Source organism: Kwoniella shivajii, chromosome 1, assembly GCF_035658355.1.
Source record: "Kwoniella shivajii chromosome 1, complete sequence".
Lineage (NCBI taxonomy): Eukaryota > Fungi > Basidiomycota > Tremellomycetes > Tremellales > Cryptococcaceae > Kwoniella > Kwoniella shivajii.
Genome location: NC_085908.1, coordinates 365630 through 384967, shown reverse-complemented (window position 1 = coordinate 384967; position 19338 = coordinate 365630). Strand labels below are relative to the sequence as shown.

Sequence of the window (19338 nt, the reverse complement as noted above, 5' to 3'; positions counted from 1 at the left end):
ACAAATGTCAGCGGTCAAGGCTGTTTCAGATCAGAATCCTGGAGAGACAATCATGAATTAGCACCGTTCTACCTGATATTTCAGTAGCACGTTATTGGACCAGTTGACAGTACGACGAACGCTTGGTCTAGGGATTTGATTATTGAAGGTGAAAACAAGAGTAGACTCACCATACTTTGTTCCTGCCATACGCATGTTCTTCTTGTTTTGAGCAATACGATCCTCCAATTCTTCTCGTTGAGTATAAGCAGTATCGAGCAATGATGTGAGTTGATGTCTTTGCGAAGCGAGACCTTTGACTTGACCGAGTGGCTATCAAGGTTCGGAACGAGATGTCAGCAGAGAACCATATAGATTCATACACGTTGGATTCACGACCTCGGCTTATGCTTCGAATACGATACTCTGAGGTGAAGGGAGTGATGGACAGGGAGGCAGAGGATGACGATATGACTCACTTTGTATTCGAAAGAATCATCTTGGAATTTAGGTTTTTTACTAAGATTTCTCCTTTCTTCTTCTTTTCTAGCTTCTTCCAGGCCTTTCATAGCGCTTATTTCAACTACGTTTCCTCCATAACGACCATTATCAAAGTCCTTCCAATGTTTACCGATCCGACCGTCATCTTCTTCATCTTGTTGTTCACCATTCTTGCTGGAAGAAGAGAAGAAGGACGTGTAATATGCAGGATCATATGCTCTCCATTCACCTGAAGGAAGTTGATAATAGCCAGGATAAGGATCGTTGGATGTGGGTTCAGGAGGTACGTAATCTGGTGCTAAGGGAGCGGAAGAGATTGAAGGTGGTTTGACTGATGAGGATGATGATGACGAGGCGACAGATGAGATTGGAGGTACTGCTGAGGCCAAAGCTACAGCAACATCCGAGTTAGTTCATCATCCAATAAGAAACGACGACGGATGTCATGGAGATACGAGCCATAGTATCAGGAAGGGCTGGCCCAGCAAGAAAAGACGTACATAATCCAAATAAGTCAAATTCTTCCTGGTTGCCTTTTTGAGCCTGAGCTTTTTTAGATAAACTGAGAGGTAAGAATTTCTCGTCATGCTCATCATCATCATCTTCATTCAGGATTTTATTGGTAATCGAGGTAGATGCTTTTGTACTCGCCAACAACGGCTTAGGCACATTTATTGATGGAGAAGCAGATGATGAAGATGCCGAGTTTGCCATTGATTTATTTACTTTCAGACTCGATCCTTTCGATATTGCTGCAGAAGGTAGTTTACGTTTAGGAGGAGGGAGCATTCCAAGTAAAGATGATCTAATAAACCTTCATTAGTACATCTAAAGTGGTTACATTGCAAGGCATCACACATTCTCTTGAACTTTGCATCATTGAAAATAAATTAACTCACCCTCCTTTCCCACCCGCAATCTTTGGTTTCTTCCTCTCCCTCTCTCCATCTGAAATACCGTCCTCCTCATCTTGGCCACTGACAGGTTTGACATCGTCTCCAGCCGATTTCGGTAGACCAAGTGTGATCTTTATAGGTTTTTTTGCTTTTCCAACCACAGGTTTTGAGACTACTGTATTTATGTTGATTGGCGGTTTGGCAATTGCGGAAGTCGACGTTTTGGTGGTCGGTAAAGTAGGTTCATTGTCCGATCCATCATCCGAATCCGAGTCCGAAGCATAGTTCGCTAATAGCATGATGAAGTTTTGAGTTGTATGATGAGCTGGCAATAACCAAGACTGTTAGGTAAGATACGTTGAGGATCTGGAAGAAGTAGAAATCTGAAATTTAGGAAGTTGTACGAAACCTCGAGTGACGCAACGAAATAAGATATTTACTAATTTACAGTACCAGTCATCAGTCCAAATCTACGAAAATCCGTTGATTTGTGATATACCACCAAATAACCCTCTCAATGAAGAAAGCTGTTGGTACAGATGAGATCAGGTATGCATTGTGTTCAAATAGAAAACGATAGGAAAGCAGAATGCGATGCGACATCGCAGTAAACACGGCCAAAATCGCTATCGCTATATGTTGCTGGCACACACCCCTTTTTGTGTGGCGAGATGATGGAGCGGTCTAACATGCTGTCTTAAGGAGAAGATTTCCCCTATAAGCTAATCATCCTCGGCAGTCCTTCGGGGCCTGGGTTCGAATCCCAGTCTCGTCAGTTTTTATTTTTTTTGTTTCAGCTTGCTATTACTTCATATCTGCTTTCAAATGACTCATTCGCCATTCGGATTACCAGAAGAGATATAGAGCCTTCTCAATTGGTGAATGTAATCCCATGTCTGACTGAGCTGCGAAAATCATTTCGTCAGCGTGTACTATTCTCTACCATGCATCATTCTCGCTTCGTGTCCTATTGAAGGGAAAGCCAATCATTCAGAAAACAAATCGAGCTGAGGAGGGAGATGTCATATATCCTATATACTAATACCGAAAACTAATGCTATGCAAAAAATGTTGATTCTACCATATATACTATCTATGCAAGAAGATACAAATCAAAGTCAATCCAAAACCTGGAAATGAAGAATATTAAGTTTGTCAAAATGTGACAGGAATGCGAAAATTATAGCCTAAAGAGCTTTTCAAAACGTGAACTTGTCGTGACATCTGCTGTTTCACCTAATCTCCAATGAAACATTCTCTACACGGGAGCCTCTGTCATCCTCAATGTTCCAGAAGATTTATATTCCCTACTCCTACTCCTACTCCCTACTTGCTCAATTGCTTTTTCCTGAAGGCTTCCATCATATCTCGCTGTACGTTAGGCATAACAGGTTGATGATTCTTATATTCCATCGAGAATTCACCTATTTCCCCGGATTGCAAAACATATAAATCAGCATGACAATGCTAAATTGAAACTGTATGGTGCTTTGCGATTTGAGCTGAAAACAACATTTACTCACCTTTACCTTGTGTCATACCTCTCAATTGACTTGAGTAACCAAACATATCATTCAAGGCTACTTCAGCAGTAAGAGTGAACTCATCATCTCTTATTTCTGTATCGACGATTGTACCTTTCCTTTGATTTAGAGCACCAATAACGTTTCCTTGGAATTCGATAGGAGCAACGACTTCTACCGTCATTACAGGTTCCAAGATTACAGGTTTAGATTTTTGGAAAGATTCTCTGAAAGCTCCAATAGCAGCTAATCTGAATGCCAATTCGTTGGAATCGACAGAATGAGCTGATCCATCTTCTAACACGAAACGACAACCAGAGATAGGATGTCCAGTTAATAAACCTCGATCAAGGGCTTCTTGGAAACCCTAAGAATTCGTAAATATCAGTATGTGTTCGATGCGGTTTCCATCATCTTCACTATACTCTTCGTTTCTGTTCCCACCAGTGATACAGGTCTTCCAACCAAACCACACATATGCTCCTTTACCTCCACACCCATCCATTCACTTGATGGTGAACAAACCGAAGACTCACTTTCTCGATTGCAGGTATGAACTGATTAGGAATATTACCACCGATAATTCTATTTTCGAATGCAGTATCCTTGTTCGTATCTGCGTCCATTTCCATGGGTTCCAATCTTCCAATGACTCTACCGAATTGACCCGAACCACCTGATTGTTTCTTATGCGTATAGTTGAATTTACTTTCTTCCGTTATCGTCTCTCTGAATGCTACTCTTGGTTTACCGGTAACGCAAGCAACGTTATATTCTCTCTTCATCCTCTCAACGTAGATATCAAGATGCAATTCGCCCATCCCTGAAATGATTGTCTGTGGCAGGTAGATGGCATCAGCTTGTGATCACCATGGCCATTACGCGGAAAGAACGAAGTGTATGGCGGAAGCGAATACACCCAAATGCCAGTTACGTATTTTGAAAAGCCGGTCAAATGGACTCACCTCTTGCGACTCGGAATCCACGTGCACTCTGAATGTAGGGTCCTCTTTCTGGAACCTATTCAATGCTCTAGAGAAGTTGGGAGTTTCGTTTCCTTCCGGTCTAATAGACAGCGAAATAACAGGTTCAGGGACGAACATGGATGTCTGATCAGTTCATTGATAAATTAGCTTACGGGTATCTCGAACAAGGCTAACAAGACATGCTGAGCTTACCATTGAGAAAGTAGTTGATCCGTCTGTGAATGTATCTCCTGAAGAACATTCTACTCCGAACATCGCGCAAATTTCACCAGCACCAATAGCTTCTACATCCTTTTTACGGTGAAAACAGATGATCAGTTTGACATCAACTGGGGAAATAGTCCTGAAAAGGGAACTATACATACCTCCATTTCATCCGAATGCATTCTCACCAATCTTGGCACTTTGACTTTCTTACCTGTTCTAGCATTGTATATTACACTTCCTCTTTTGAGTTCACCTTGATATACTCTCATATAAGTCAATTGACCATATCTTCCTTCTTCCAACTTGAATGCCAATCCGACCAAAGGTGCTTCCGCAGCAGGGACCAATGGCACGGGGGGTGCATGAGATGGTAAAGCAGCATCAAGAGCTTGATTGTGGACTTCGTTTGGATCGGGTAGGTATTGACATACACCATCTAACAAAGCTTGAACACCAGTGTTTTTGATTGCGGAACCCATAAACACGGGAGTAAATCTTAACGAAACAGTAGCTCTTCGAAGTGCTTGTGCGATATCGAGTTCATTGATTGGTGATTCGTCCAGGAACAGATCACATAACGTCTCATCGGCTTCTGAGAGTTGTTCGATGAGCTCAGCTCGTTTCTCTTCTGCTAAAGCTCGAACTGATTCTGGTATCTCATCAGTCTCAACGACTTGGTTTCTAAAGATCACAATCAATATCAGCTAAACTCGACCACGATATGCTAGAGTAAACGGTAGCATACCCCTTGACACCTTCATTGTACAACGCCTTCATCCTGACTAAATCGACTACACCAGAGAAATCTCCTTCGGCACCGATAGGTACCTGCAGGGCAGCAGCGTTCATCTTCAGTTTCAATCGAAGTTGTTGAATGACTCGGAAAGGGTTCGATCCGGCTCTGCAATTGTCGAATATCAGTGAATCCGATTATGCAAAGTAAGTATACAAATCGGGAAATGGATGTGTTGTCAACATCTGGAAGTCTGGGAGCTGTTATAGTGCACTCACCGATCCATTTTATTGATGAAAGCCAATCTAGGTACATTATATCTTCTCATTTGCCTGTCTACTGTTATAGTTTGACTTTGTACACCTGATACAGCGCATAAAACCAATACAGCACCATCTAAAACTCTAAGAGCTCGTTCCACTTCAATCGTGAAATCTACATGTCCTGGTGTATCAATGATATTTATCGAATATTTCTCTTTACCTTCATTGGATGTCGTAGCTGTACCGAATAAAGTTGAACCTTCAGCTAATTCTGTAGGTGGAGGTGGTGAAACCCAATCTGCGAACGTTGCAGCTGATTGAATTGTTATTCCCTTTTCACGCTCTAATTCCATCGAATCCATCTTAGCTCCGACTGCATCTCTACCTCTTACTTCATGAATATCTCGTATTCGTCCTGTATAATACAAGATCTAGAATGAAGAATCATGATTAGGAATTATTTTGGCAAAGAACGTTGAACGTCGACCGATGAAAGTATTTAGACTCACTCTTTCAGTCAAAGTTGTTTTGCCTGAATCGATATGAGCAGATCTGAAGAACAAAATGTTCATGGTCAGCTAAATTGAACGCTGTTTCGCCTTTCCCTCCTCGAATTAATGACCGATATTATACTCACATTCCGACATTTCGTTGCCTTTTCAGTCTTTTCAGATCACTGTCTTTCAACACAGGTAAAACTCTTTCCGGCCATTCTTCTTTGGGTTTCTCCTCATCTTTCACTCTGGAAGTGCTCGAGAAAGATCTTTTGGACGCTACAGTGGTGGAAGATCGCGTTTTACCCAGAGGCGATGTCGCTATGGCAGGGGTCGAAGGGGATAAGATCGGTTTTCGCGCGAGGACAACAGGTCGTATTAAAGGTGAAGTTGATATGGGAGATCGGATTCGAGAAGCAAGTCGAGGAAGAGACGACATCGTTTGGAACCTCGATGTCTTTTTGTGCGTTATGCGATGACCAATAGGTGGATGGCAATCAAAATGGGTTATAACTGTATCTTTCGCAAATTCCAATCTACCTCTGTAAAAAAAGTCTGAATTTCATTTCTTTTGAACTTCTCGTCGGAACAATCGTTCCTATTCTTTCCCGATGCCCCATATTGGTAAATCACGTGACATTTTACATATTGCATATAGGTACGATATTACTTAATTGGTCCTCCCCTTTTTCGAGTCTGTGCTTAGTCTCAGAGTTCGCCGCCGTCGCTGTGTGGATTTTACGATCTTTATTAGTCAAGAAATCTTGAAATTGTCCCCTTGTTGTGGTTCCATTAACGGCAAATCAAACATATACAAAACAGGATGGCAACAAAGTTCGAAAAGGCAGCAGATCAATCATACCATCCCAAGGGATATGTGAGTTATTGAATCCTCATGATGAAATGATCTGTCGAGCGATGTATCATCGGTTGAATACGGAGTCGTGGGATTTTCCGGTCAGAGAGAACCGCACAGTTCATCAAGAGCGATGATGTCTAGAAGTATCATAGGTGGAGACAGAACAGAGTGACTTCTTACTAGAGGATCTGGATCGCATCAGAGCAGTACAGACTTGAATCATCACATACTGACCCACTTTTCAATCTTGATCCACAGGGAATGTCACCTTCTCTCAAAAGAGCTCGAAAACCATTTATCTTGAGCAACGTCCTCATTGGAGGCACTCTGTTTGCGTTTGCCGTCGGAGTGTATGTATATTCCATTTCGGCTGTCAAGCAAGATGATTTCGTGAGTTGGCAGGTCTCATAATCTTATCGTTGTTCATGGATAGAATGCTGAATTTGATATCCATTCATAACAGTCTGATGTAGAAGATCTTCTACCCCCACTCGAAGAGCGACGAAAGCTTGTCTCACTAGAAGATGAGCAGCGTGCAGCAGCAGGTAATTTGCAATCAATTGCATCTGTATTACCTTTAGCTTCTCCAAGTAGATTATCACAAGGTCCTCCTTCTGGTGCGACCGATCCAAATCCCACTCCATTGCCATATGCAACGTCAAGCGCTGCATCTCCATCAAAATCTATACCACAACCTGATACATCAGGAGCCACCTTACCTCTTCTTCAAGAAGGATCAACGTCGTCCAAGTGGGGGGTGAGAAGAATAAATGAATTGGAATGGATTAGGAAGAGAGGATGGGTGGATCCCAAAGGAAATGTCTTAGTTTGGGGTGCTCCAGATGTAGAGAGGCTTGGAAGGATTTCTGGCGATTCTCAAGGCAGAAGACTTGTGTAAACTGTTTGGGAATCGATCGGTGGTATGGAATCAGATTGCAATAAGATGCTGCTTGCAGGGATAGATAAATGAAGCGGAGGTTAAGCATGAAGAGGAGATAACAAGCGAGGAAGACGTCCATTGTAGCCGCTCTCCTTGACGAGATGCCAATACCGACATTGTGCATAATATACAACGACATGAATTCAAACACTTCTCATGTAGCGGGCTTTTGTCACGAATACATCGCTTATCAGCAAAATCCATCCGCCGTCATAGAATCCAGATTGAACTTACTCGTAAAGCCCTTAATCTTTCAGCTAATTTACCATCTTCTTCTTTATTTCCCACGACTTCAGCTTGACTTTGAATAGGTTCTTTAGCAGGTACTTTAGCTTCTCCCAAACCATGCTGAATCTCTAATCCAGCTTCATCAGCAACTTGCTGCATCAACGTATCGACTTGATCTTGTGGTGTTGTCAATGCTGTTGTATCTGACATTGTCGATTCCATATAAGAGGTCTGGACGTCCAAATCGGAGAATTGCGATTCAAACTTATCCATCACTACTGATATCTGCGCGAGTACAGGTTGGGGTTAGCAGGAATTACATATTTACCATATCCGATCAGAAAGAAATGCGCAGAATAGCGAGGTAGACCGTGTCCGTGTCCGAGGCATAGGGACGGTCTGACCTCAAACAGCTTGCTTAATCCTCCTGAAAGGCTATATACCACCGATTGCATACGGTCTCTATCTCAACAAATCAAGAATTATCAAACCACTCACTCTCTCCAGATTCATACTCTCCATAGCTTTATCCATTCCTTTGACCACACTTCCCATACTGTTGGTAACGCTTCTCATCGTCACAGCAGTTTCTACACGACTCGCAACGGCATCAATCCTCGATGCTAATCTCAGTAGGTTCAGTCCCTCAGTTTTTTTGCGGATAGCATTCTGTGCATATATCCTAGCTCCATCAGTGTTTCCTTTTGCCAAAGCCTGATGAGGAACAGCTATCAACGACGGGTCCGTGTTGTTTTTGTGGTAGCAACATGATGACGTCGTTTAGTTTGAGGTGAAAAAGAGGAAAGATCAAGGAGAATGGGAGTATACTTTCGGACACAGAGGAGGGTGGAGCGAATGACTTACCTGCTTCAATTTATTCTTCTCTGACACTTCGTCTTTATTGGCTTTCTTAGCTTGTCTCTGTAAAGATTTCGCTGTAAACTACACATCATCTTTAGTACAGTGAAGTTAGCTAGGGCGAAGATCATGACATACCTTGAGCTGGAAGAGGGACTCTATTAAGCAATATCATTAGCTGATTTCATATCCCTGGTTTCAGCCTCATCGGTGAGACTTACTCTCTAGATTACTCATGATGTATTGGGCTGTTCTGATCTATATGCTTACAGATTCAATGAGTGGGGAGTACAAATGGATGGCGATGACTGGGATTGACTAACACGCTTGTTCAGTTCAGTTGGCAGAGAACATGGATGGACTGTGCCACGTGGTGATTACGTCTTGAAAATTGGGAAATGGGGTCAAGATCCCGTTTATAACCAAGTGTGACGTGAGAGGAAAAGTAACGAGTTGATATCATATATACACACTTTCTTCCCCTTCCGCTCTATAATTCAATGAATAAAACATCCATTTTAGATGACTTACTTTTGTAGGATAATCAAACAAAGATAATACAAGTCACTCATTACACCAGGAATATCAGTCAGCCCGCCTTCTGTTCGTTCGACAATCCAATCACCTTGTCACACAGACGACGAACACATTCCTTCATAGTAACAAGTAATGGCTTTACTCCACCTTTTGGCTTATGCAGGAGGATTAGCAGCATTTCTATTTGTAACACTTTCTTTAGGTAAGCTAATTTACTCATACGAAAAGTGAAGGCCAAAACGTCTAGATGTTACAGCTGATATGATTGAATGCTTGCATAGCGAGTGGACTACTGTGGTTAGCAGAATTGATAGAAGAACATTCGAAACATGCTAAATATGTTGGCATCCGGGCGATATACGTGAGTAGTTTTAGAATGAACAGGCTTAGAATCAGAATCAGTTCTCCTTCCATTAGTATCACGCTCAGACTGTCCTGAATGTCTGAACTGATGCGTGTTATATGGATGGTATGTGTTATAGGTAATAATAACCCTTCATGTCTTACTCTATTTCACCGACTCCCTACCTATCCTTCCGGTGCTATTCAGTATAGTATGTCATATAGTATACTTGCAGAACTTTTCGACATCATGGCCTTATATCTCATTGACATCACCCAAATTCATTCTATCATGTATATTGGTAGTCGCAGATCATTTCACTTGGTTTTTCCATTTCGCCCATCTAGCTCAAGAAGCCAAAAAATTCAGAGGCCCAAAATATCGTTATGGACAAAATCGAATTGCTCAGAGTGATGGCTCACCAGCTTTTGGTGATGTTGCTGCCTTTTTCGCAATCTGCGTTTGGTTCGTTCCGTTATTCTTATTCTTGAGTTTAAGCGCAAACGATAATGCTTTACCTTCGTTTGGTGAGTCTCCTTATTCTGTTTCTGGCTTGTCGAGCACGATACATCTTGGAATATGGTGGTTATACGAGAAGAACAGGAAAAGCAACGGGATAAACAAGGAACCGAAGATAACCATAGACTGTTGGACCTATATACCATCAAACAAGCGACTTTGTAAAGCTGGAGCTAATCATCACAGCTTGTATTTGCAGAATCTCTTGCATCAGGACCTGCTTCGCCATCCCGCAATTCGGTGGATCTTTCTTCACCAGGACCAGGAAGTTCATCACCTACTCATCGACAAATACGAGCTAGATCATCTACTTCATTGGTGAAATCAGTATTAAACCCATTACTATCAGTTTTACCTCGTGTTCGGAGTCGTGGAAGAAAGAATGATGAAGGAATTATTGCACCTCGTACACCAATTAGGGGATCACCAATTCATTCACCGGTCATGATGCCTTCGAATCAAGGTTATTTTCCTTGGGGTTCAGATGAATCATCGTCTTCCGGAAATACATTGGGTACGCCAACAAACCTAAACCTAAACTTACCTTCATCATCTTCTTCATCATCAACAACGACAGCGTCTCCGGATGGTAATAAGCTCCGATCAAAGACTCCACCTCCACCAAGAAGAGTTCAATCTGAAATTCAAATATCAAAAGGCTTCGTAAATCCAAGAGGTATAGCTACTAGGAATGGTAGACCAGCATTGAACCAAAATGATTTAGGTGAAAATACCGAAATCTTAGAAAGACCTAAAAAGTCATCTCCTTTAGGTCAAAGTTCGGTATCATCTCCAAGTATGAATCTAGGTCCACAAGATCATATATTGAGTAATCTACATAGACGGAAAGCCGATTAGGGAATCGGATTGAAGGAAAGGGAAATAGGACATTTGGAGTGGAAAAAAGGGTTTTGAAACGTAGATCTATCAACAATATGTATTTGAGTATCTTGATATTTGATTCGGTTTCACATTGCATTTGTCAGTTGTCATTTGAGTTACAAGTCAATTGTGACGATGACTATCTACATCAGATGTCTTAATCATTGAAGCCGCTGTATCGAAAGATTGAATGAAGGGAACAGTCGGACAATCCTCGACGTCAGATTGCAGAAAAAAGCAAAAAAAACTGACGAGACTGGGATTCGAACCCAGGCCCCGAAGGACTGCCGAGGATGATTAGCTTATAGGGGAAATCTTCTCCTTAAGACAGCATGTTAGACCGCTCCATCATCTCGCCATTGCAGATTGAGAAAAATGCTAATAATATAATGTGAATGTGAGCGGATTACGTAAGACAAACTCACCTAATGATGCGATTAACTTTCCATTGTTTATGCTAGTTCATTTTTTTCCTTATCTCGTGCTCTTGCATCATTGATAGGCTAACGATATTTGTAACGCAGGTTACAAAGCTTCAAATGGGCGTCGTATACACGGTATTCGACAGCAATTTTGATTGATGGATTCATTTTTCGCTATGTAGTTCGCTTCAATATCTTGAATGTTGTATTCAGTAGGAAGATCGGCGTTATGTATCATTTGCTAAATGACAATCGATTCACGAAGTTCTGATTGTTTCCATCTTCCATCCTAGACATAACATTCGTGCTTTATCGTGCTCCTTTCTTTCCCCTCTAATAACCATCAATTACTTCTCCTTGTAGCTATTTCGCTTCATGTGGCCGAAGCCGGATGGTCGATGATGAACGTTCCGTTCGTTTGCACTCTAGCATGTTCACCTATATCCACCCAACTACAACCGTTGAACAACTATCAGCACACCTGTTCTAGTTCCGTTATTTGATAAATTCGTTCACTTACCCCTCAATCACTTGACCACTCCCATCAACTCTCTCTAATACACCTGGACCTCTTATCCAAACTCTACCTTCTATATGTCTTCCTTCTTCATCATGAGCTTCATCAACTTTGTCACCTTTCAGTAAGACTTCGATGTTGGAAGCGGGAGGTCCAGAATGTACTTTATCCAGTTTCTCCTTTCCATTTTCATTTGACGTTTTCGGTTCCCATAAATCTACCTCTTTAAGTATGTGTGATACTCCAGGAGATTGAAGATCATAGAAATGAGTCACAAACACTGGTCCTGTCGAATAAGGAGAAGAATGTAGTCTAGTTAAGGGTAATGAGAGTAAAAGATGCGATGCTCCTAGCGCAGTTGGAGGTGGTGCATCTACAAACCGGTCCTTTGTTAGTCAAGCCTTTGTATTGTCTACTTGGATTTCGGCTTACCTCCTACTAGGATGACACCTCTCAGTCTTTGACCTGCAATACCACCTAAGACATTTTCTCTCATACCTGACCAAATTACCTTGTCCCATAAACTGTCTCTATCTACATGTCCAGCCCGGATAGAATGACCTTTATGTCTGGCAGCAAGTGTAGCGAATGGATGAGAGCTGTATGTGTACTGAAGTCGATCGAGAAGAGCATGATGATGTTTTGGAGTACTACATAAGAAGGGATAGTCTGGTATAAGCTGTGTATTCTCCAATGAAGGTGTCGACAGTACCTGACTTACATGAACAAGATGGTTGGTTTAGGTAGTCCTTTCTCCTTGTCCGCTAAGATCTCCAGCTCAGCAGCATGATCCACATCCTCGGGATCCCATATAGGTTCATGATTCCCAATTAACCTGAATCCGGCCCCTAGACAATAGAGCATTTCGTCAACGACGAGACCACGTTTCAAGGACAGCGTTACCTACCTGTCCAGACACTGGCAAGAGCGATGGTCATCCCTAAAGGTGTTGTCAATGGGACAGCACTAGCTACAGTATCGTGTAAAGCCGCAGTAGGCCTTTTATCCGCCGGGAAAAGGGATAAGAGAGATGCTATTCCAGCTGTAACATTCTATTTGACATGTCAGAACTACTCAATAACAATCCAAAACAATTCCGTACTCACTAGATGAGTAGCTTTGACCACGCTTATTTGATCATCTTTTTCGGAATAGTAATAGCTGTGAATATCACCATAATGACTTTGTTGTTTATCCAACTTTTCAGCTTCAGAAGACTCGGCAATCTCCCAAATTTCTTCCCACCATTTCACATTTAAACCTTTTCCTTGAGCAGCTTTGACTGAATCCTCGCCAGTCTTCTGAGGATCACCAACTATCAGTATGCCGACTGTAGAACCACAATCTTCATAAACCTGTTCGATGACATCTTCCAGTAAACTGATATGGATGACTATGATACCGGGGGCTGGGTGACCGGTGCCTTTCAATGCTGGAGCGAGAAGTCGAGGTGAAGGGAGTATCACCAACGGTCTATCCGGAGTCGCAGAGATTGACAGCAAGAGTAAGGGAAGGGAAGTAGTGGGTGAAGGTGGGAGAAGAGTGACGATGGGTGAAGATGAAGAAGGATTCGCTGTCGATTCGTTAGGGAAAAGGAGTGATAAACCCAGAGGGATAAGTCGGATGATTTCGGTTAAAGCTTCGTCGGTAAGCTAAACACAGGTAATCAGCTATTTCAGTCTCATCTTTGAGAAATTGAACACTAGCTACTTACAGGAACATCGAGGATATACCTTTGCTTTCTATGGTCTGAAGCTTTAGGTCCATTGACTACATCCTGAACTACTTTAACAGAATTCGCGGGCCGGACTGTCAACTGTCCGTACAAGGTCATCAGCGTGAAAACAACCCCCAGATGATGGCGACTGCTTCGTGTGGTTGAATGAGGACTTACAGGAGCACCTTGACCTGTAGCCCAAGATCTATATACACCAGTCTCACCGCTTTTCCTGATAGTAGAAACCTCACTCTGCTTTCCTAGCAATAAAGGATGAACGAGTGGTTGAGGTGTCGAGAAGAATCGATGATAGATCAACAACGTAGCGAGGAGGAAGAGAAGAATGACAGTGAGATTATCGATTTCAAAGTCCATCGTTGGGGATCTCGAATGGGCAATAAGTCGCTGAAGAATGAAGGAAAAGGCAAGGTTTAAGTTGTGAGCTTGTGATTGATTGAGGGATTTGTTGGTTGCTTTAGCCTTGCTTGAGTATTTTAGTAAGGTGTATTGAGCGATGCGTCAGCGCTACTAGTATTATCGAACAGCAGACGTAGAGGATTGTGGAATGAAATCAACCTTTTTATATTCATTTTGGTATTTCATACTTTATTCCTCTCAAACGCGCATTTCGCCTACTCTCGTAAGTTTTACATAATGAAAGAATCAAGGCACCAATTGAAGGAGAAGGAGATGAAGTGTGATTCCGATTTGGATATTCAAACAGATGCGTGTATCTCTATTAACATTTCAACAAGTCATGGGCTGTTAGAAGGTCTGGTAGCAGTATGAGCAATCAAACCCATAAAGACGTCTACGTTAATCCTCCTGACGAGAATTATCCTGGAGGTCAGTCGAGACAATTTGTTAGAATTCACGTGTCAGCTTACCAAATGGAGGGATTTGATTTAGCTCGTCAAAGATCAAAACCTGGACAAGGTCCCGCCGAAGAGACGTATGATAGAACCAAAGATGCGTGAGTATTCCCGTAATTCTTTTCTAGAGATCACAGAAACCATTGGCGCTGATTATAGCGACATTATGTGAAGGTATGGTAATATCGTAACTGATAAACCTGCGAACCGAGCGATACTTGCATCTCAAAAACGCAGATTGGAACATGAAGCGAAATTGAAATCTCATACTGAGCAGCGAAAAGCCAAATCAAAATTGAACTCAACAAGATCGTCTATCTGGTCAATTCTACCATTTCTGATATTCTTACCACTCTTATCATCCTTTTTAACTCAAACTTATTCTTTTGGACTATCCCCGTACTTCCTACCCCCTCTAAGAAGATTTTGGGCTGAAACCCCCTTGAACCCTTTCAAAGTGGAAATGAAAATGTTCACTCCTCAGTCACTCGCGTTGTATGATGGAAAAGAAGACCGACCTGTTTATCTAGCTATCGATGGTACTGTTTATGACGTGTCCTCGAATAGGAGGATATATGGGAAAGGAGGTAGTTATAATATGATGTAAGTACTCATTTACTGATAACGACGACATGTTAATGGACAATCAACGTAATAGGGCAGGAAGAGATGCGTCTAGAGCATTCACAACAGGATGTTTTGAGACTCATCTAACCCATGACACTAGGGGACTGAGTGAAGCTGAAATAGCGGTGAGTCCCTCTCACTTCAAGTATGTCTTATTCTGAGAATGAATATTGTTCTGACGGTATATCAATTTTTAGTCTCTCGAACATTGGAAATCGTTCTTTGCCAATCATGAAAAATATCCTAAGATAGGTTATGTGAAGAATCCCCCTTTGACTGACAGCGATCCAATTCCTGAGCCATGTAGAGTTGCTGAACCCGAGCCTGATTCCAAGGGTCAACATGCTCCAGGAGAAGCAGCCGCTAAGAAAGGGAAGAGCAAGCCAGAACCTGTACACGGATAATTAAGATCTTGGTTATTCTTAAATATGTATACAATTATATCCGAAATCATGTGACTATCATTCAATTTCATCGTTTTCTACCTGGGGGAGGAGGAGGCGGTAAACTGAATAATCCACCGCCACCACTTCCTCCTGATGATGATGATGATGGTGGAGTTATCTTCTTGTTCTCTCGGCCTGGAATGTTGATCTTGAACGTTTGACCTTCCTTCAGTGAGTAATCTTTAGGTGGAGCTGCTGGTTTAGGTGGTTGAGAAGGATCTGATGATGATGAAGGGTTGGACGATCTTTTAGAGACGGATTGAAGGGCGACCTGATACGTCAACCAAGATGGTAAGCACAAAATGTAAGGTATGTTGCGTAGACGAATATACTTGCGTACAGGAAAGATGAGAGGGCCGAAAAGGATGGTCACTCACTTGAAAATCAAATGCTTCTCCTCTTTCTTGAAATCCCATTCCTATATAAGCTCTTTTCCCACCTTCACCTTCTACTCTAAGTACGAAATACCTTGAACTATCTAATACAGGCTCTACTTGACTCCAAGGAGTTGTATAATTGACCTGAGCGAATAGTTCTCCCGAGCTAGAATCCTATTGCACATGCAGTCAACATGAATGCTTCAAATCCGTAGGTGGGGGACTACGAGTAACTTACTTCTAATCGTATCTCACATTTTGATCCGATTTCTAACACTCTCAACCTACCTTTCCACATGAACGCTTCTACATTCCAATCTGCAGCTTTATAACCTGAAGCAGATGTACGGGGTGGTACTTGATATACTATATCACACAGTGTGCTGTTAGGTCAGCGATAGCAACTTCCTTCACGATCATCACAGCTGATTCACCCATTACCTCTCTTGACACGAAGAGGACAGATTCGATCTCATCTGACAGTATGTCCATCTTGCTTCGGGACTAAGCTCTAGGTCTTGATATCATATGTGCCAAGGGCCTATTACTATAACATCGCTAGTTCTCATCCTCTCATCTGTGTTAAATGCTTGCTGCAGATTCCAGTGATATGCTCGTCCGGGGTAAACACGTCGAATGGCACGTGTCAGACTCGTGCCCACTCTCGGTGGGCCTAAAATGTGATACCTCTTCACAGTGAACGGATTTACAGCTGAGTGGCGAAAAGACCCCCGTGTATCATGACATCATCTCATGTTATTAAATGTGATACGCCCCTTCGGACACAGACCATACCACCATCACCATATGGGGCGCATCGCTATCACGCAACACGCCATCGTTCAAGATATATTACAGCATAGCGAGCACACCAGTCAGCATAAATAGTCTAGTAGTACATATCTCATTTGTCTCTTCCTTTCTCTTCATTAGGACTTCTATCAATCAAATCAATATGTCCGGCGATAAGAAAGAACAAGAACAGAGTGAGTGTTATTGCAGATCTTTAGTCACCTCATATAAATCAGATACGAGAGAGATTGGCCACTCACAGAGAAAGAATGATTTAGGTTTTAACATCTTGCCTCACCCGGCCAAATCGAATAACCCATCTGATCAATCTTCAGAACCAGCTGAACATGGTGGATTGCAATCTGCATCTTACAATGCTTATAATGCCAAGGGACCTCATATTCCAAGTCATGAGATTCAACAAGGATTAGAGCAACCTAAATCTCGAGACGAGGTGCGTATTTTATTTTTATAATAGCAAGGATATTCTTTCTATCTACCAATCTCTTCTCTCCCCGTTCAGCTGTGTATATTCGCTGACAACCCGTGTTTCTAGTTGAAAGCCGAAGCTGAGAAGCTCAACTCATAAAATCCTCCTTCTCTCTTCACCATCGACTTTTCCAAACCATCAGGAATGGAAGAGACCAAGTAGCTGTTCGTGTAGGATATAGGGGTTGTAACTATGACATGCAACGAAATTCTATGAATGATTGTATCGTCTACAATATCAATAATGCGTAATACAACATAACACGTTTCTCCGTTCATCCTAGCTCCATTAACTCCACATAGCCCTGTTTCTCCTCTGACAGGGTACGAATGGTTGATATCGCCTGATTCAACTACGTGTACATGCCCCAGTCTTCCAAAGGTTTAGGGGGTGGTCTCGGAGTATGCGTTCCCGCAGGATCACCTTCCGTGAAATATTTAGGAGGATTTTCTTCAGCCTCATTTATAGGATCTAGACCTGGTCCAGCACCCACATTCCACCTTCCTTCTTCAGCTTCACTTTCTGTTTCTTGTCGGGCAGGTGGATCGGTCTCGATCGGCAGTATTAGGCGAAAGCTAAGCGAATACAAGAGAGGTCAATGGTGCATACATTACAGAAGACTGTCGTTGGATTCCCCCACAGCGAGAGATGTGGTGGATGAGAAAGATGAAGAATTGAAATATCGTTTGATGGGCACGAAGTACTCACGCGTCCTTGTGATTCGAGTAAAACCTGTGCAATCTCTTTTCTCGCAGAAATCCCAATCTGTCATATAGGGAAAGAGAAGGAGCGTTATCAAATTCTGTCTCCAGGACCACCTGTTGTCGATGCGCGAGGGAGAATAAGCGGGACGCCTTACCGTATCTAGCAGCGTGGTTATATAAGGTTCGACACTCACCTCATTTGCGCCTCGTTGAGCCATTTCCTTGATAGCGAGCTGAACTAGCTTACTAGCTATACGAATGAAAATATTTTAATCTCAGCATTCACGCTACCCATCTCTTGGCTGAAGTCCGAGGATAAAAAGCAGCAACAGATCATAGTCGACATGGATGGATGGGAATTGAAGTCCGACTTACCTATACCCCTCCGTCTCCAAGCTTTGTCCACACTCAACATAGCTATGTAACCTCTATTCGTTTTACCCCGATGTGAGTCTTGTTTGCATACTATAGTTGCTATCGAATCTTTCGACTGAGGTGTTGGGAAGACCTGGATCCAAGTGAAGTGCCCTGTCAGTGGGGCTGAGTCTCTTCGTTGGTTGAGATGAAAATATGATCAATTGTGGGGACATACCAGAAATGATAGATGCGGCCTAAATAAGTCCAAGGTCAGCTCTGAAGCGTTTCCATACTCCTGTACTTATGAAAGGAAGAATTCACCAGTCAATTAAGAAATATCTGAAGGTATATACTATCCCGTATGCAACATCAATTCCAATATTGTGATAGTCCTAACAATGTTCAAAATGGGTAACTCACCATTATACCTATTCAGTTATAAGCTGTGGGTAAGAGGTCTGATCTAATCTCATGATGGTACACTCACGGTTCCGACAATTCCTCAGCTACCAACCTCATCATACCTGCTAGATCTTCTTCTTCATTCTTGAAACTTCTATAAAACAGTTCATCTCCTTTATCATCCATTAATATTTCTTCTTCCGGTTTGACTTTAGCTTTACCTTTGCCTTTGATATCCCCATATATCATCGGGTGTTGATTGAGGTCATCGGATATATGCAGGGAGGATATCATCGGTCCCTTGAAAGGTGGCGTGATAGAGCTTAGCTTGAATATCGTATTCGAAACGACCAGAAGGTGTTGAGTAAACAAACGGCAGTGTAAGGGTGAACGAGATTTGGGATATTTGGACATTGAACATTTGAAAGTCGCGTGTGGAGGTTTGTTGTATGGTGGCAGAATTGTCCACGTTATTCCTTCGGTGGATAAGATTTGAAGCTCTTTGTATCTCCACTGACTCTCATTATGCCTCTGCGAACCAGAGTAGGACAGTTTCCTCTTGAATCTATGAGGGACTGCATCAAGCTGCTCCAAAAGTCTGTTTCGTGGATAGAATCGAAGTGCGTGTGGCATCTGTATGTGTGTCTGTCTTCAACGGGCGCAACGTTAAATAAACCCTCACCTCTACCGCTAGACATGAATTCAGAGTGGAATATACACAGGTGTGATTGACTCATGAACCTGAGCAATTCTCCTTCATATTCGATATTTCGACGCACTTCTGAGCTCTTGGTCTCGCAACCTCTAACACACCACAATGTTAAAAAGCTATCTATGTTGACGAGAATCCCAACTATTACCTCATGA

General features: G+C 42.3%; 10 protein-coding genes across 10 annotated transcripts; 4 read left to right on the top strand and 6 right to left on the bottom strand.

The window, feature by feature from the left end:
* Positions 1-30: 30 nt before the first annotated feature.
* On the bottom strand, positions 31-1675 carry IL334_000158 (uncharacterized protein; the record flags this gene model as incomplete). The annotated part of the gene is made up of 5 exons (XM_062931944.1): positions 31-38; positions 171-312; positions 459-871; positions 981-1285; positions 1380-1675. The coding sequence occupies 5 exons, from the start codon at positions 1673-1675 to the stop codon at positions 31-33; spliced, it is 1164 nt and encodes a 387-aa protein (XP_062787995.1).
* Positions 1676-2702: 1027 nt separating this feature from the next.
* IL334_000157 (elongation factor G, mitochondrial) lies at positions 2703-6021 on the bottom strand (the record flags this gene model as incomplete). Its single annotated transcript, XM_062931943.1, has 10 exons — positions 2703-2800; positions 2900-3266; positions 3436-3735; positions 3865-4008; positions 4078-4176; positions 4251-4773; positions 4838-4993; positions 5104-5519; positions 5598-5640; positions 5726-6021. The coding sequence occupies 10 exons, from the start codon at positions 6019-6021 to the stop codon at positions 2703-2705; spliced, it is 2442 nt and encodes an 813-aa protein (XP_062787994.1).
* A 384-nt stretch (positions 6022-6405) lies between these two features.
* IL334_000156 (uncharacterized protein) lies at positions 6406-7339 on the top strand (the record flags this gene model as incomplete). Its single annotated transcript, XM_062931942.1, has 3 exons — positions 6406-6459; positions 6700-6831; positions 6905-7339. The coding sequence occupies 3 exons, from the start codon at positions 6406-6408 to the stop codon at positions 7337-7339; spliced, it is 621 nt and encodes a 206-aa protein (XP_062787993.1).
* Positions 7340-7535: 196 nt separating this feature from the next.
* IL334_000155 (uncharacterized protein) lies at positions 7536-8704 on the bottom strand (the record flags this gene model as incomplete). The annotated part of the gene is made up of 6 exons (XM_062931941.1): positions 7536-7547; positions 7616-7894; positions 8108-8323; positions 8474-8551; positions 8606-8625; positions 8689-8704. 6 exons carry the CDS (start codon positions 8702-8704, stop codon positions 7536-7538), a joined length of 621 nt encoding a protein of 206 aa, XP_062787992.1.
* A 432-nt stretch (positions 8705-9136) lies between these two features.
* On the top strand, positions 9137-10724 carry IL334_000154 (uncharacterized protein; the record flags this gene model as incomplete). Its single annotated transcript, XM_062931940.1, has 4 exons — positions 9137-9206; positions 9286-9365; positions 9487-9874; positions 10066-10724. 4 exons carry the CDS (start codon positions 9137-9139, stop codon positions 10722-10724), a joined length of 1197 nt encoding a protein of 398 aa, XP_062787991.1.
* Positions 10725-11543: 819 nt separating this feature from the next.
* IL334_000153 (uncharacterized protein) lies at positions 11544-13779 on the bottom strand (the record flags this gene model as incomplete). Its single annotated transcript, XM_062931939.1, has 8 exons — positions 11544-11622; positions 11691-12060; positions 12120-12337; positions 12409-12535; positions 12595-12739; positions 12794-13339; positions 13402-13503; positions 13582-13779. The coding sequence occupies 8 exons, from the start codon at positions 13777-13779 to the stop codon at positions 11544-11546; spliced, it is 1785 nt and encodes a 594-aa protein (XP_062787990.1).
* Positions 13780-14189: 410 nt separating this feature from the next.
* IL334_000152 (uncharacterized protein) lies at positions 14190-15307 on the top strand (the record flags this gene model as incomplete). The annotated part of the gene is made up of 5 exons (XM_062931938.1): positions 14190-14250; positions 14314-14377; positions 14451-14879; positions 14935-15028; positions 15101-15307. The coding sequence occupies 5 exons, from the start codon at positions 14190-14192 to the stop codon at positions 15305-15307; spliced, it is 855 nt and encodes a 284-aa protein (XP_062787989.1).
* A 67-nt stretch (positions 15308-15374) lies between these two features.
* On the bottom strand, positions 15375-16218 carry IL334_000151 (uncharacterized protein; the record flags this gene model as incomplete). Its single annotated transcript, XM_062931937.1, has 4 exons — positions 15375-15620; positions 15727-15900; positions 15965-16092; positions 16161-16218. The coding sequence occupies 4 exons, from the start codon at positions 16216-16218 to the stop codon at positions 15375-15377; spliced, it is 606 nt and encodes a 201-aa protein (XP_062787988.1).
* Positions 16219-16681: 463 nt separating this feature from the next.
* IL334_000150 (uncharacterized protein) lies at positions 16682-17107 on the top strand (the record flags this gene model as incomplete). The annotated part of the gene is made up of 3 exons (XM_062931936.1): positions 16682-16712; positions 16797-16972; positions 17075-17107. The coding sequence occupies 3 exons, from the start codon at positions 16682-16684 to the stop codon at positions 17105-17107; spliced, it is 240 nt and encodes a 79-aa protein (XP_062787987.1).
* A 253-nt stretch (positions 17108-17360) lies between these two features.
* On the bottom strand, positions 17361-18765 carry IL334_000149 (uncharacterized protein; the record flags this gene model as incomplete). The annotated part of the gene is made up of 8 exons (XM_062931935.1): positions 17361-17583; positions 17717-17826; positions 17907-17962; positions 18088-18220; positions 18305-18323; positions 18391-18421; positions 18490-18497; positions 18557-18765. 8 exons carry the CDS (start codon positions 18763-18765, stop codon positions 17361-17363), a joined length of 789 nt encoding a protein of 262 aa, XP_062787986.1.
* Between the last annotated feature and the right edge of the window lie 573 nt (positions 18766-19338).